At 43.6% G+C, this 12,221-nt stretch overlaps 1 protein-coding gene across 2 annotated transcripts in view; it reads right to left on the bottom strand.

Annotated features, from left to right (window-relative positions):
• The window catches only part of Smap1 (small ArfGAP 1), an 83,007-nt gene extending 72,766 nt beyond the window's left edge, over positions 1–10,241 (bottom strand). The window contains exon 1 of one of the 2 annotated variants that reach the window (XM_050134713.1): positions 6,869–10,241. In XM_050134713.1, the coding sequence (XP_049990670.1) occupies positions 6,869–7,505 (637 nt within the window). In that variant the 5' untranslated portion in view covers positions 7,506–10,241. The remainder of the gene's footprint in view (positions 1–6,868) is intronic. The other variant, XM_050134712.1, reaches the window with a different exon arrangement.
• Positions 10,242–12,221: the final 1,980 nt, after the last annotated feature.

Here is a 12,221-nt window from a genome sequence, read left to right as displayed (position 1 = left end):
CCCTCAGATTCAACAATTTGCTAGAGCTCAACAATGAGTTATAGTGGATGCTGCTATGATTTATTACAGAAAAAAGATGGTGAGCACAATCAGCAAAGGACAAAGGTCTAGGGAACAAACTACACAGGCAATCAGGAGCAACGAGTTTTTTTCCAGTGGGATTACTCTGGACACAATTATTGTAGCAGTGGGTTCTAACAACACATGAACTATTGCCTATCAGAGATGCTCACAAGAAACTCAGTGCCTAAGACATCACCGGTTCTAGCCAAGCAGAAAGCTGTCTTGCACTTATGCAATTGGAAAACTACGGGGAGGGGGGTCAGCAAAAAAAAAAAAAAAAAAAGACCATGTTTTTATGCAAACATTTTAGGAGCAATTTGAGACTCATTGTTTCACATAGCGAGAGCATCCCCAAATCCAGGTTTTGCAAATCAGACAACTTCTCTGCATATCAGCGGATTAGTAGATCTTTTAGAGGTCCATGTGCCTGTTCCCTATTTTGATTCCCAGTTCCTAAAAAAGGATCTAAAATACAGTAGTCATGTAAACCTTTTTCTTTTTAAGAACAACAACAAAATCCCTGACTCTACCCCTCTTGGCCCTACAGTACTGGTAGAGCTGTTCAGGATCTAGACTATTTCCTCATCAGTAAATAGGATGAAAGAAAGGAGCACCTCAAAAGGCTGGTTTGAGAATTAAGTAGTATAAGGGTTTTGTGTCTATTAACATCTTAAACTAGCTTTATGGACCACACTTAAAAAGCGTCTGCAGGAACAATGGTATTTAATCTTCATAATGGTGGGCTTCGGTTTGGACGTAGTCTGATTGTCAAGCCTTCATTCTGAAAGTGCAGTCCTCAGTGTGATGATGTGAGAGAGGTGGAACCTCTAAGACATGAACCCTCTGAGCTGTGGAAGTAGCTCACCCACACAAACACAATAACCTGAATTTAATCTCTAGCACACGTGTAAAAGCTAGCACGGTGGTGTGTGCTTACTTAGAACCATGGAGGCGCACACAGGTGAATCCCTACAGCTCACTTTACCTAGCCAAATCTGCAAGTCCCAGAGTTCAGTCTCAAAAACATTCTCCTGAAGAATGACACCCACGGCTGACTCTGGCTGCCGCATACTCATATATATACACATTCACATATTCACACACAAAAGAAATAAACCCATCTAGTAGGTGACTAGGTCACTAGCAGTACTCCACTTCAACAGTACTTCTCACCACATCTTATTAGTTCCTGTGAGGTGTTATAAGAGCAAACGTAAATCCTCCCACTCTCTTGGCTTCCTGTCTGGGTGATGTCCCCTACGTGATCTCATAGATATTTGATACAAATAAGGGGGCCCTCCCCACAGCCTCTCAAGCTATGTAGTCTTTTCTTTAACGTACCAAACTGCGGCAGAAAAGTAGTATAGCCCAGAAAGAAGTTATATAGGCCTGACTAGCAGAAAAATTCTATCTGTGAAATAAACTATTTACAGTGACTACTTTTACTACCCTGTAGTCAACTTTTCTGATAATTACAACTTAAACAAAACACCCTCTAAAGTCCTTTGGTCATACCGGGAAAACTGAAAACTATGAAAAAATATGGCTGGATTCTATCCAGCAGAAGATCACTAGCAGAGGTACCATTAGCAGTAAGAAAAGCAAGCTTGAGTTTATGACTTACATGATCAGAACACCAAATGTTTTATGTATGACTGTGTGAGAGAATTCGTGTGAGTGTGTGAGAGAGAGAGGATTGTTTAAGAGTGTCTGAGATAATGTGTGAGTGTGTGGGAAAGTGTGCATGTAAGGGTGTCAGAGTGTCTTTGGGAGAGAACATGTGAGAGTGAATATTTATGAGCGTATACGTGATCTACCAGAATGTAATTCTCCAGTGATGAAGCCAAAAATTAAAGAGTATCATAAATAAATCTTTAAAGGACAAAAAGGAGAAAGAAAAAAAATTCAGGTTTTACAATACTATATCAGTGAGAGACCAGTGGTTTCCACTCCAGCTCTGGGATGAGGGATCAGCACAGGATCATCAGAGAGAGCATTAGCAGAACCCGAAGGACAACAGAGCCACAAAGATTAAGGCTCAGCATTTGAGAAAACTCTCAAATTGACAACGTTTTAAAAGAATTATAATCACACACCTCTGTGTATATAAACTAATTCTGTAAGATTAACATCAGCTCCCCAGGGTAAACTTTACTTTTCAGTAAAAGTTTCTCTAGAAGAATTTTCTCCAACAAGTGTAAAATAACACACACACTAAAACCTGTTCTGAACCCTCCCCTGTTAACTCTTGGGACTGGCTCTTGCAAGCAAACAAGCTCAGCTGTTTCTGAGCTTTCTGAGGAGATTAGAAAGAGACAAGACTCCTCAGAAGTCAAGGTGTCTGAACTGATTAGATTCTGCCAACTACATGCACATAAAAAGCACAAATGTAGTATGAGCCGTACCCCTACAGTAGGGACAACTGACAAAAATGTCTAATAGTGTCTCAATCCTCCCACCTATCACCAACTGTGAGAGTGAAAAGCAGGCCAAGACAACAGTGGCAGGATGTGTGGCCTATCAAGTGAAAGTCCAGAAATGACTCCTAAGTTTTACTTCCTGCAGTTTTCCCAATGATTTCTAGAGTCCCTGACAAAAAACAGATACAGTGGCTGTTTCCTGCTCTACACCCTGGTCCATACACTTGACAATCCCTTTATCCTCATCCGTTGTCTACTAGGAAACATCACCTCACTAAATGACTCTCTAATCATTTCTACCATCCTGACTCTTCCTCTGATTCGCCACTATCAAATCTGATCTTACTTAGTGACTGATTACCAAAATAAAATGGCCATACAGAAACCACTTCTACCTCTCATATACCATACCCTGTGTGACATACAGCTGTGTCCTCTAATTCTTGCTCTACCTAGCGAAAGCACACTACCTTAACTCCCAAGACTCCGGTGATTAACAAATGCCACTCCCTTTTACAGATGCACCCTCATTCACACACCTAGCTTCCTGCCACTGACTCCATGTTCATTCTTCCATTCATTCATACAACCAAAAGGTATTTGCTGAGTTCCATTTACCTACGAAATGTCATTCGCTGTGCTTAGGGCTGAAGAAACGACTCTGAGCAAGATAAACAAGATCTCTTCTCCTTCAAAGCTATAATTCATTTAACAGGAATATGGAATGCCCAATCATTACTTCAGTAATGTTCTAATTATAATTGTGTAAGTAAGATTCAGGGCAATGTCTCAAATGTACAAATGAAAGCATAACTCAGTCTGGGAGGACGAAGGGGAACTCATTCCCTGGAAAAGATATTTAAGCAAATTGTAAAGATGCGCAGAAGCTGAGCAAGGGGAGAAAAAAAAGGCAGAAGGCTTAGAGGTAGGAGTAGGACCAGTATGTGAAAAGGCATGGGGTGACACTCTGGGAATCATGAAAAGCCAATGGGCAAAGGTCAAGACCCAGGGAAAGAGCTAGAAAAGAGGGGGTCGCGTCTTATAGCTGCTACTCTTGCACTCAGCACACTTTCAGAATTATTCCAATATTCAGTCTCCATTAAACACGCTCTTTTCAGTCTTACAAATGTTTGTGCCCCAAAACCTAATCCAGTGCTTAACTGTCCTAAAGACTGTGGAATAAAGAAGTGTTTGATCTAACTAAACAGCTTCTCTTCCAGATACTAGAAAGTTTGAACAAAATGAACTATTGGGTTCAAAAACATGAACTTCTGACTGCCCTGAAATTAACTACTGAACAAGAGAATAATTTTCATTCTAATTTTTATGTATTTAAAAAGATCAAAACCAGTATTACTTATGGATTAAGCTCTAAATTCTGAAACCAAATTTAAGATGGCAAAGGAATTTCCCATCCTCACTGCCATCAATTAATAACCCAGAGAACTGCTTTTTAACTCCCACAGTCACAGACAGCCAGAGACGTGCAGCTGCATCTGGCAGTTCTCACTCTCCAGTTGTACAATGTACTGACGAGCAGGGTCAGGAGCAGAAACTAGCTAGCACCTGTGCCATCATGTTTTCCTTCCTTACTAAAACTGTCAGTACAGGAAATACAAGCTAGTGACTAAGAAAATGTCAAAATCCAACTGGTATTCCTCTACTAATTATCGGGAGGTAACAGACGGGAGGTAACAGAACAGGGCAACTATTAACCCTACGCTTTAGTTTAGGTACATGTTCTCAAAGGATGAGGAAAATAGTCTTTGAAAGTAAGAAAACAGAATTAACCAGGAAATAGTTTTAAGACAGAGTAAAAGTTCAATGCAATTACTATTCAGCAAGGGAAACACTGATACATATACAGAATGGAACGTCTCAATAACTGATCTAAGAAAGATCCTTGTGTCTTTCATGGGTACATTTAATCAGAACTTCACATCCCACATTTATTACATTATTGGCGCGTATAACAACATATTGAAAACTCATACAAAAAGTCAAGAATTCTACTATAAGAATATGCCATTATTAGCTCACCCATAACAAAGACACAAAAACTTTACAGAAATATATTTAAAGTTATACAGTGTGTAGCAATGCATACTCAGGAGACAGAGACAGGAAAACCATGAGAGTCAGATCAACCAGGACTACATATGAACCCATCACAAAACAAAGTGGGAGGAAAAAAAAAGCCAGGGATAAAACAGTGGTAAAATGACTTGCCTACCATGTATAAATCACTGGTGTTTGATTTCTCCAGCACACACACACAAAACTAAAAAATCAAGCCTAATTAAGAAATGGCTCTACCTGTGGATATTTCCTGAAGTATCAGGATAAAACAATGAAATAATTTACAAAAATGCTTTATTATTATTCTAGATTTAGTAGAAAAAATATTTCTAAATTATGACAACAGATTTCATGACCTTCAAGTTCTACCCTTTGAACTCTTGATACTAGTTTATCCTACTTTTCCACATCGCAAGAGAAAAGGATACACACACACACACACACACACACACACACACACTAAAGCTGTTCATTCACCATACATGGATTGACTTCTGTGGTCACACAATAATGATAAAAACAAATGTCGCCTACCCTTCAGAAGTAAAACCACTTAATTAAAGAAGACTGAGACTACTCTCCTTCCATTCCCAAAACCAGCACATGAAAAACCATTAACACATTGAGTGAAAAACTGATTTTCTGCAATACTGTTTTGGAGAAAAATTAAAAATTTTAAAGTTACTTCTATAAACAAAAAGACTTACTGACTCAGTGAATTTTTTTTAAACGTGTGTCGATCTTCATGTGTCTGTGCACCATCTGCATCCCTGCTGGCTACAGGGACCAGAAGAGGGCATAGGATCCCGATAACTGGAGCTACAGAGTGAGCTGCCACGTGGGTGATGGGAATCAAACCCAGGTGCTCTGGAAGAGCCATCTCTCCAGCCCTGAATCACTTACTTTTTAATGACAGACAGCTTTCACATTTACCAGCATCTTAAATGTTATGACTCAAGACAATGAAACGCAAACTTTCTTTTTCTTGGTTTCTGAAAACCATTTCTGAGTGTTTATGAGTAACGAGGTAAGCAAGTAGCTGAGCTTCAACACAGAACAGCATTACCAAATAACCGCATGCAGAACCAAGCATCAAGCAAGCAAACGTTCCCACGACAATCAGGCACACCTCTTCTTTTAAAGGCCTTGCCTAACGATTCCATAGGACATACAGCTGACTCAGTCAAGTTACCAGAATATGGAAACGTGCTTCATAAAATTTCTAATTAAAGCATGTATATGTGATTCGTCCAGTAAGCCAGCAGCTGTTATGACAGAGAGATAAGGCTGACATTATGAGACTCAATTTATTCAAATGCCACCAGTCTACTGCAATGGACTCTTTTGCAGAGTGTTGAGAGAAGACAGTAAGACCTCGAGAAAAGTAGGTTAAATAATGCAGCAATCTTGGACAGCATTCCCATCAACTACCTATTAATAATCAAAGAAATGTACTTACAATAACTATTTTCTTAACTCCATACGAGCTTTGTTTTTTTTAATCTGCAATATGCCTCCCATATTACTTACAAGACATTAAAAATAAATCACATCTCCAAACAAAACATATCAGCTAAAAATAGTGTATCTATCTCAAAGGCTCAAGCAGAAGCCCTTCTACTGAACTAAATTTAGTGTTTTTTGTTTGTTTTTTAATCTCTGGTTCGTCAAAATGCATCTTCTATGTTTATGAAGCACACAAAGTAGTGTCCATATATTCTCCAACGGGTCGTGGGGAAGACTCTAACGACTAAACTCATGAACATACTAAACATAGCCCACTTTACACACACGCGCAATCAAACTCCTCTTCACTACAGCGATCCAGAGTCAACATACGTGTGCATATGTGGTTCATAATATATACAAATAAGGGAGAGAGCCTTTCTCGATTATGTTTATGCAGTGGAATTTCAAAACACCGTCCTTTTTCAGAACCAGAAGTAAACGCCCAGCGCAAAGGCTTTCAGGTGGGCGGCCAGGTAGGCTCCACCTGGGACGCGGCGGCAGCGGGGAACGGGAGGCCGTGGTCACGCGGGAGGGTCGAGAAGGGGACAGGGACCTAAGGGCGACTCCACCCACGGAGCAGCTCGGGACGAGGCAGGAGGGCTCCCACAACCCTCCTCAGCACCACCCAGCCGGCGCCCTGAGGCGGTGGCAGCGTCGCGACGCCGGCTCGGGAGCCAGAGGCTGAGGCCGCGACCTCCGTCCGAGCCCCAGGCTGAGGCCGCCCGCCCTCCCTCCCGTCAAGGGCCGCAGGAGGGTGGGAAGGTCACGGCCACGGGAGGCCACCAAGCCCGCGCTACCTTTGGCCTCGCAGTCGGCGCAGTACTTGTTGTCCTCCTCCCTCAGCAGTTTGGAGAGGATGAGCTGGTGCTGCTCGTTCAGCTTCTGAGCCTTCTCCCGACAGGAGCGTGTCGCCATGTCGGCGGCGGGGCGGGGGGCCGGGACGCGGGCGGGCGGGCAGGCGGGCGGACGGCGCTGGCGGAGCCGGGCAAGCGAGGGCACCTGGCGCCGCTGGGGCCGCGGGCGGACTCGGCCCAGGAAGCGGCGGCGGCGGCGGCAGCGACTGGAACCTGAGGAGGGGCGGCAGCGGCCGAGGCAGCGCCGACGTGTCCCGCCTCCTCGCCCGGTCCGCCGCACGCTCCGCCCCAGCCGGCAAGGGGCGGGGCGGAAAGAGCTGCGACTTCCGGGAGGGCGGAGCGGTGGACGCTGCGCGTGCGCCGAGCTGCCCGTTCGCCGGGAGTGTCCCAAGGTGATTCCAGGGCGAGTTTCCCACTCTTGGAGGCGTGATTGTCGCTTGAGGTCTCTGGGGACCTGGAAATGGAAGCGTTTTTGCCAGGAGGCGACTTTCAGTTGTTCCCCGGCCATTGCTTTTGCGTACACAACACGGGAAATGCTCAAATTATAGTAATATCGAGTATATGCATAGATGGACCCCATGGTTGGGCATCGGCAATTTGGAAGCAATATTCTAGAATCTAGAGATACGCATGGAATGAAATGGGACTTAAAATGTCTTACATTTTAGGGAAAGGTGGTAATCTCGTAGTGACATGCGTTGGGGGTTGGGTGGTTACTCTGGCATTAGCTGTTCGCTCATTTAACCCGAACACGTTCAGTGGTATTGATAGCTTCATATACAAATAAATGAGACCAAAAGTCTAGTCACTTGGCCATGCTACAAGTTGAAGAGTTAAACCAGGCAGTCAGTCCCACCCAGGAAGAAGAAAAGCGATCAAGGAGCGAAATGTTTAAAGGGGCGTCACTTCAGCAAGAAACCATGCGCTGCTAGGGTTTCTTCCCTGGGAGAAATTTCAGTAAAGTCTATTTCTTCCCCTTAAGGCCCCAAAGACAAACTTCGGTACAATTCCACCAAAACTCACCCAGGGAATTCAATGAGCTTGTTAGGCTGAAACAGAGAAATGGGTAAAAGGTATGAGCAGGAACACAAGTGGCCTTAAAGTAGCCACACCGGAAGTTCATCCTGCAGAGACGATGGATTCTCCACGGCTGCCTAGGATGGAACTCCCTCCTTGATTTCCCCCCACATACTTCCTCTAGCCCCTCCACCAGACCAGCTTCAAGCAGAGCAGAATCACGTACAAATGATTGAGGGGTAATTGGATATTCCTGTAAGGGTCCCATAGCGCCTCCCTGTCCGACCCTCCTACAATGATCAAGAATCAACAGGCCCAGCTGTGATGATCTTTTGCAAGCAGGCCAAGCAGAATTCCTGAAGACTAAGGCAGTTTACTTCAGGGGCTCTTCCTACACAGCACAATGTGAACAACATTCTTCAGTGCAAGAAGAGACACGTGAAAGAGAAGAAATTCTGATTACTGCCCATCAGGGTCATTGGGTTTGAACTCAGTGAAATAGTTGGAATGATTTGGCTCGCTGTGGACTAATATTAGCAATACTATATGGGGATTATGTAAACAGAATAAACATAGCCTTGGCCTGTGGTAGGAAAGATGCTAAAACTGGCAATAAGCAAGATACTCTGTGTTACATGCTACCTAACTCTCTTGGGCTTAAGATTCCAGAGGGATAGGAGTCAGTTGTGGCAGCAAGCAGCAGGCATGGCATGTTGAAAAGAAGCTAAAGACTCACTTCTTAGGACAACAACGGGGAAGCAGAAGAGCATGCTGAGAACTTATAGATGCTTTTCAAAATCAAAACCTAGCCCAAGGGGCATACTTCCTTGAGCAAGGCCACAGCTCCTAAATTTACACAAACAGTGTCACTAACTGGGGATCAATAATTTCAACATCGGGAGGGAGACTAGCTATAGGGTTTGAATGCAAGGGGCACGAGAGACAACAGGCTCTTTTACCGGGAAAAATGACTTCAAAGGCTTTGTTCTCAGTGAAGCAGAGAACGATGTGGAGAATCTGGATCGCAGAATCTGTTATCAGAGGAACAGATGATAGGGCTGGTACAGTACCAGTCCAAAGAAGATCTGATGAGGCCTATTTTAAGGAAATAGCATAGGATTTGAGAGAGAGAGAGAGACAGAATCAAGTGACATTTTAAAATTAGAAGCAGCAAGATTTGGCAGCTGACTGTATGTGGGGGGGGGTGAGAGAAAGGAGGTGAGAAAAACACTAAGATTTCTAAGTTGGGAGACAGGTAAAATTGAGATGCAATTAACCCAGATGGAGATGAGAAGGGGCAGGCCCTTCTGGTCTGGCAACAACAGAGCTGAGCTGGTGGCGCTAACCTGCTAACCCTTCCGGCGTTCTACCCATTCACGGTCCTACTGCCTGTCACTAAGGACTTTCTAGTCAGCATCATCACCATTATCTCAAGGCCTGACACCAGTCACAGCCTAGCAAAGACAAGACACCAGAAAGCAGGTCATAGCCTAGAGCTATAGAGCATCCTAAGGACCGCATTGTTTGCCGACCCAAGGCTCCGGTGTCCTGTTTCCTGGAGAGGCCAAAATGGCACCAGTTCTCTACACAGCCTTCAGGTTTGCCTTCCAGGATAAATACAGATGCTGTTGTTTTGTTTTTGTTTCTTGATTTAAAAAGACTCTTCACTGGGCTGTTGAGGAGTGAGAGGACTTATTCAGAAAAAGCATTTGCCACCAAAACTGACAACTTAAGTTTGATCCCCAGAACCCACATGATGGAAAGAGAGAATCAACTCCCACAAAGCTGTCCTCTGACCTCTGCATCCATGTTATAACACCATCCATGTGGTAGTGTGTGCTCCTACACACACACACACACACACACAAATAATAGTTTTAAAGCTACACCAAAGAGGCTTCCTCTCCTTTCCTCCGCCACTGTGCCTCTTACTCCTGACTCAGTCTTTCACCATGTCATCTCACAAAAGACTTTCAAAATCAAATGATTCCCAGTCAAGAAATAAAATCGAAATCAACCCATTTCCCCCGACAGACTGACATCTTAACCAAAGCAGATACAACTCCAAGGCACTGAAGGAGAATCCTGCTCGGTCTGAAGAGTGTCACACATCAATGGCACAACGGCACAACTGACTGGGTATGCTGAGTCGTGGTCACCCTTCAGTCTTACCAGATGAAGCTGCAAGTCTTTACCCTGGAGAATTGGTCATGTTTAGTTGGGAATCTGACTTGTTTTCACCCGTTCTGATTTGAGTCAGTTGGGTAATATATACACAGAATTATTTGAAAAGAAAAAAAAAAAGTTAAACCAGAGAAGGCTACTAATTGTGGTTCCTAAAAACTGCACAGAACACTTTTATGATCTGTGATCAAGTACCAGTATTCTCTTCTTCATAGAAAGAGTGAAATAGTGAAATATATATATACATATATATGCATATGTTATATATACAAAATACATATACATAATTACATTTATTTATTTGTGTATGTGTGTGTGTGCGCGCGCGTGCACGTACTCGGCAAATGCACTTGCCATGGTGTACATATGGAGGTCAAAGGAGTTGGTTCTCTTCTACCATATGGGTTCCAAGAATCAAGTTCATGCCTGGTGGTGTCTACCTTTACCCACTCACTGGTCCAAGAATAAAGTTTCTGTTGAAGACGATTCACCCAGCCCTTCCCCACCTTCCTTCAGAAGTGAGTTCTTTTCCAATACTCATAAAGCAGGAGCCTATTTATACAAAGATTCACAGCATTCCACTGCTCAACATAGGAAAAAGAACTTTGCAAATTCCTCCATCCTCATCCTTTTAACACAACAACAGAGACGCTGAAATGTGTTTAGCAGTCAAACTTGCTACAAGTAGCCAGCAGGACACAGGCAATGCTTCGGTCACTATGATGCAGCTTTGGAGACCAGAAAAGCAATCTTCATATGTCGCTAAAGGCAAAGGCCTGATCCAACCATGGAAGGGGTGACTTCTCCTCGTGTCTGACCATGGAAACTGTTGACTTCTGGACGTTACTCTCCTAAGCACCTTATCAAAGCATAATTAAATAACCGTGGGCAGCTTTTTTGAAATTACCTCTTCTCGTCCTATACCTTCCCCAACCCACTGTCTTTTTACAGGACGATTGACAGTTCCTCACAACTCATTTGGCCATCCAGCCAGCGATATAGTTTTGAGTTCCTTCTGTGTTCCAAGTACTGTGCTATGTAGAGGGGATTAGCATTGGTGAAGAAGAGTGGGCTAATGGGGCGGGTGTGCACAGCTGCAGTTACAACACTCAAGGAGGGGTGGCAGAAGAGGGAGGAGTTTGAAGCCAGTCTGGACTAGATACAGTGAGACCCCCCCTCCCTCCTTCCCTCTCTCTTTGTCTCTCTCTGTTTGTCTCTGTCTCTATCTCCATCTCTGTTTCTCTCTCTCTCTCTCTCTCTCTCTCTCTCTCTCTCTCTCTCTCTCTCTCTCTCTCTCTCTCTCTCTCTCTCTCTCTCTCTCTCTCTCTCTCTCTCTCTCTCTCTCTCACACACACACACACACACACACACACAGCACAAGCAAATAAATAACCCACAAGAACTGGAAGCAAAATAGTCACAACCTCATCCCTCACTTCTGTAACAACTGACGGTCTATTTTACACAAAGACCAGCTTACCCAGAGCCTTCAACACAGTCTTAATACATATGAAAATGCTCAATAAATATCTACTGAAAGAATGAGTAAGTAAATGAGACTAAATGTTGGTACTTGTATATGACAAGATTTAGCTTCTAGAAGTGAATGAAGAATGAAGAAACAGCTCGTGTGTGTGTGTGTGTGTGTGTGTGTGTGTGTGTGTGTGTGTGTGTTCCAGGAAGTTCTCTAGAATAACCTGTGGCACTAAGGAGAATGGAAGAGAGCTATGTCACTGGTGGACCAGAGCCAGGATAGCTCCTGAAAGTCCAGTTTTATATTTTCATTTTTTACTCTAAAGTCACAAGGTGGGGCAAGCAAGCAAGTGGGATTTGACAGAAGCATACTTGGCAACCAGGAAGTTATTAAGGGCAATGACCCATTGTTTCAGCTTTTCCCCCAGGTCACTCTGTTCCAGGAGCAAGTGAAGTCATGTCTGGCAAACAGGCAGAGTGGCCTGTGCTTTATGTAAATCAGTAAATGAATCAGTTTCTAATAATTAGTCTTTTCTACCTAATTCTACTTCATATTTATATTTGAGATATACACACACACTTGAGACAGGCCCTTTCCATGTAGCCTTCACTTGCCTAGAAC

This window comes from Alexandromys fortis, unplaced genomic scaffold, assembly GCF_014885135.2.
Source record: "Alexandromys fortis isolate MF-2015 unplaced genomic scaffold, M_Fortis_MF-2015_v1.1 scaffold_20, whole genome shotgun sequence".
Taxonomy (NCBI): Eukaryota; Metazoa; Chordata; class Mammalia; order Rodentia; family Cricetidae; genus Alexandromys; species Alexandromys fortis.
The sequence above is the reverse complement of the archived record's forward strand: the minus strand, read 5'-3'. Positions and strand labels throughout refer to the sequence as shown.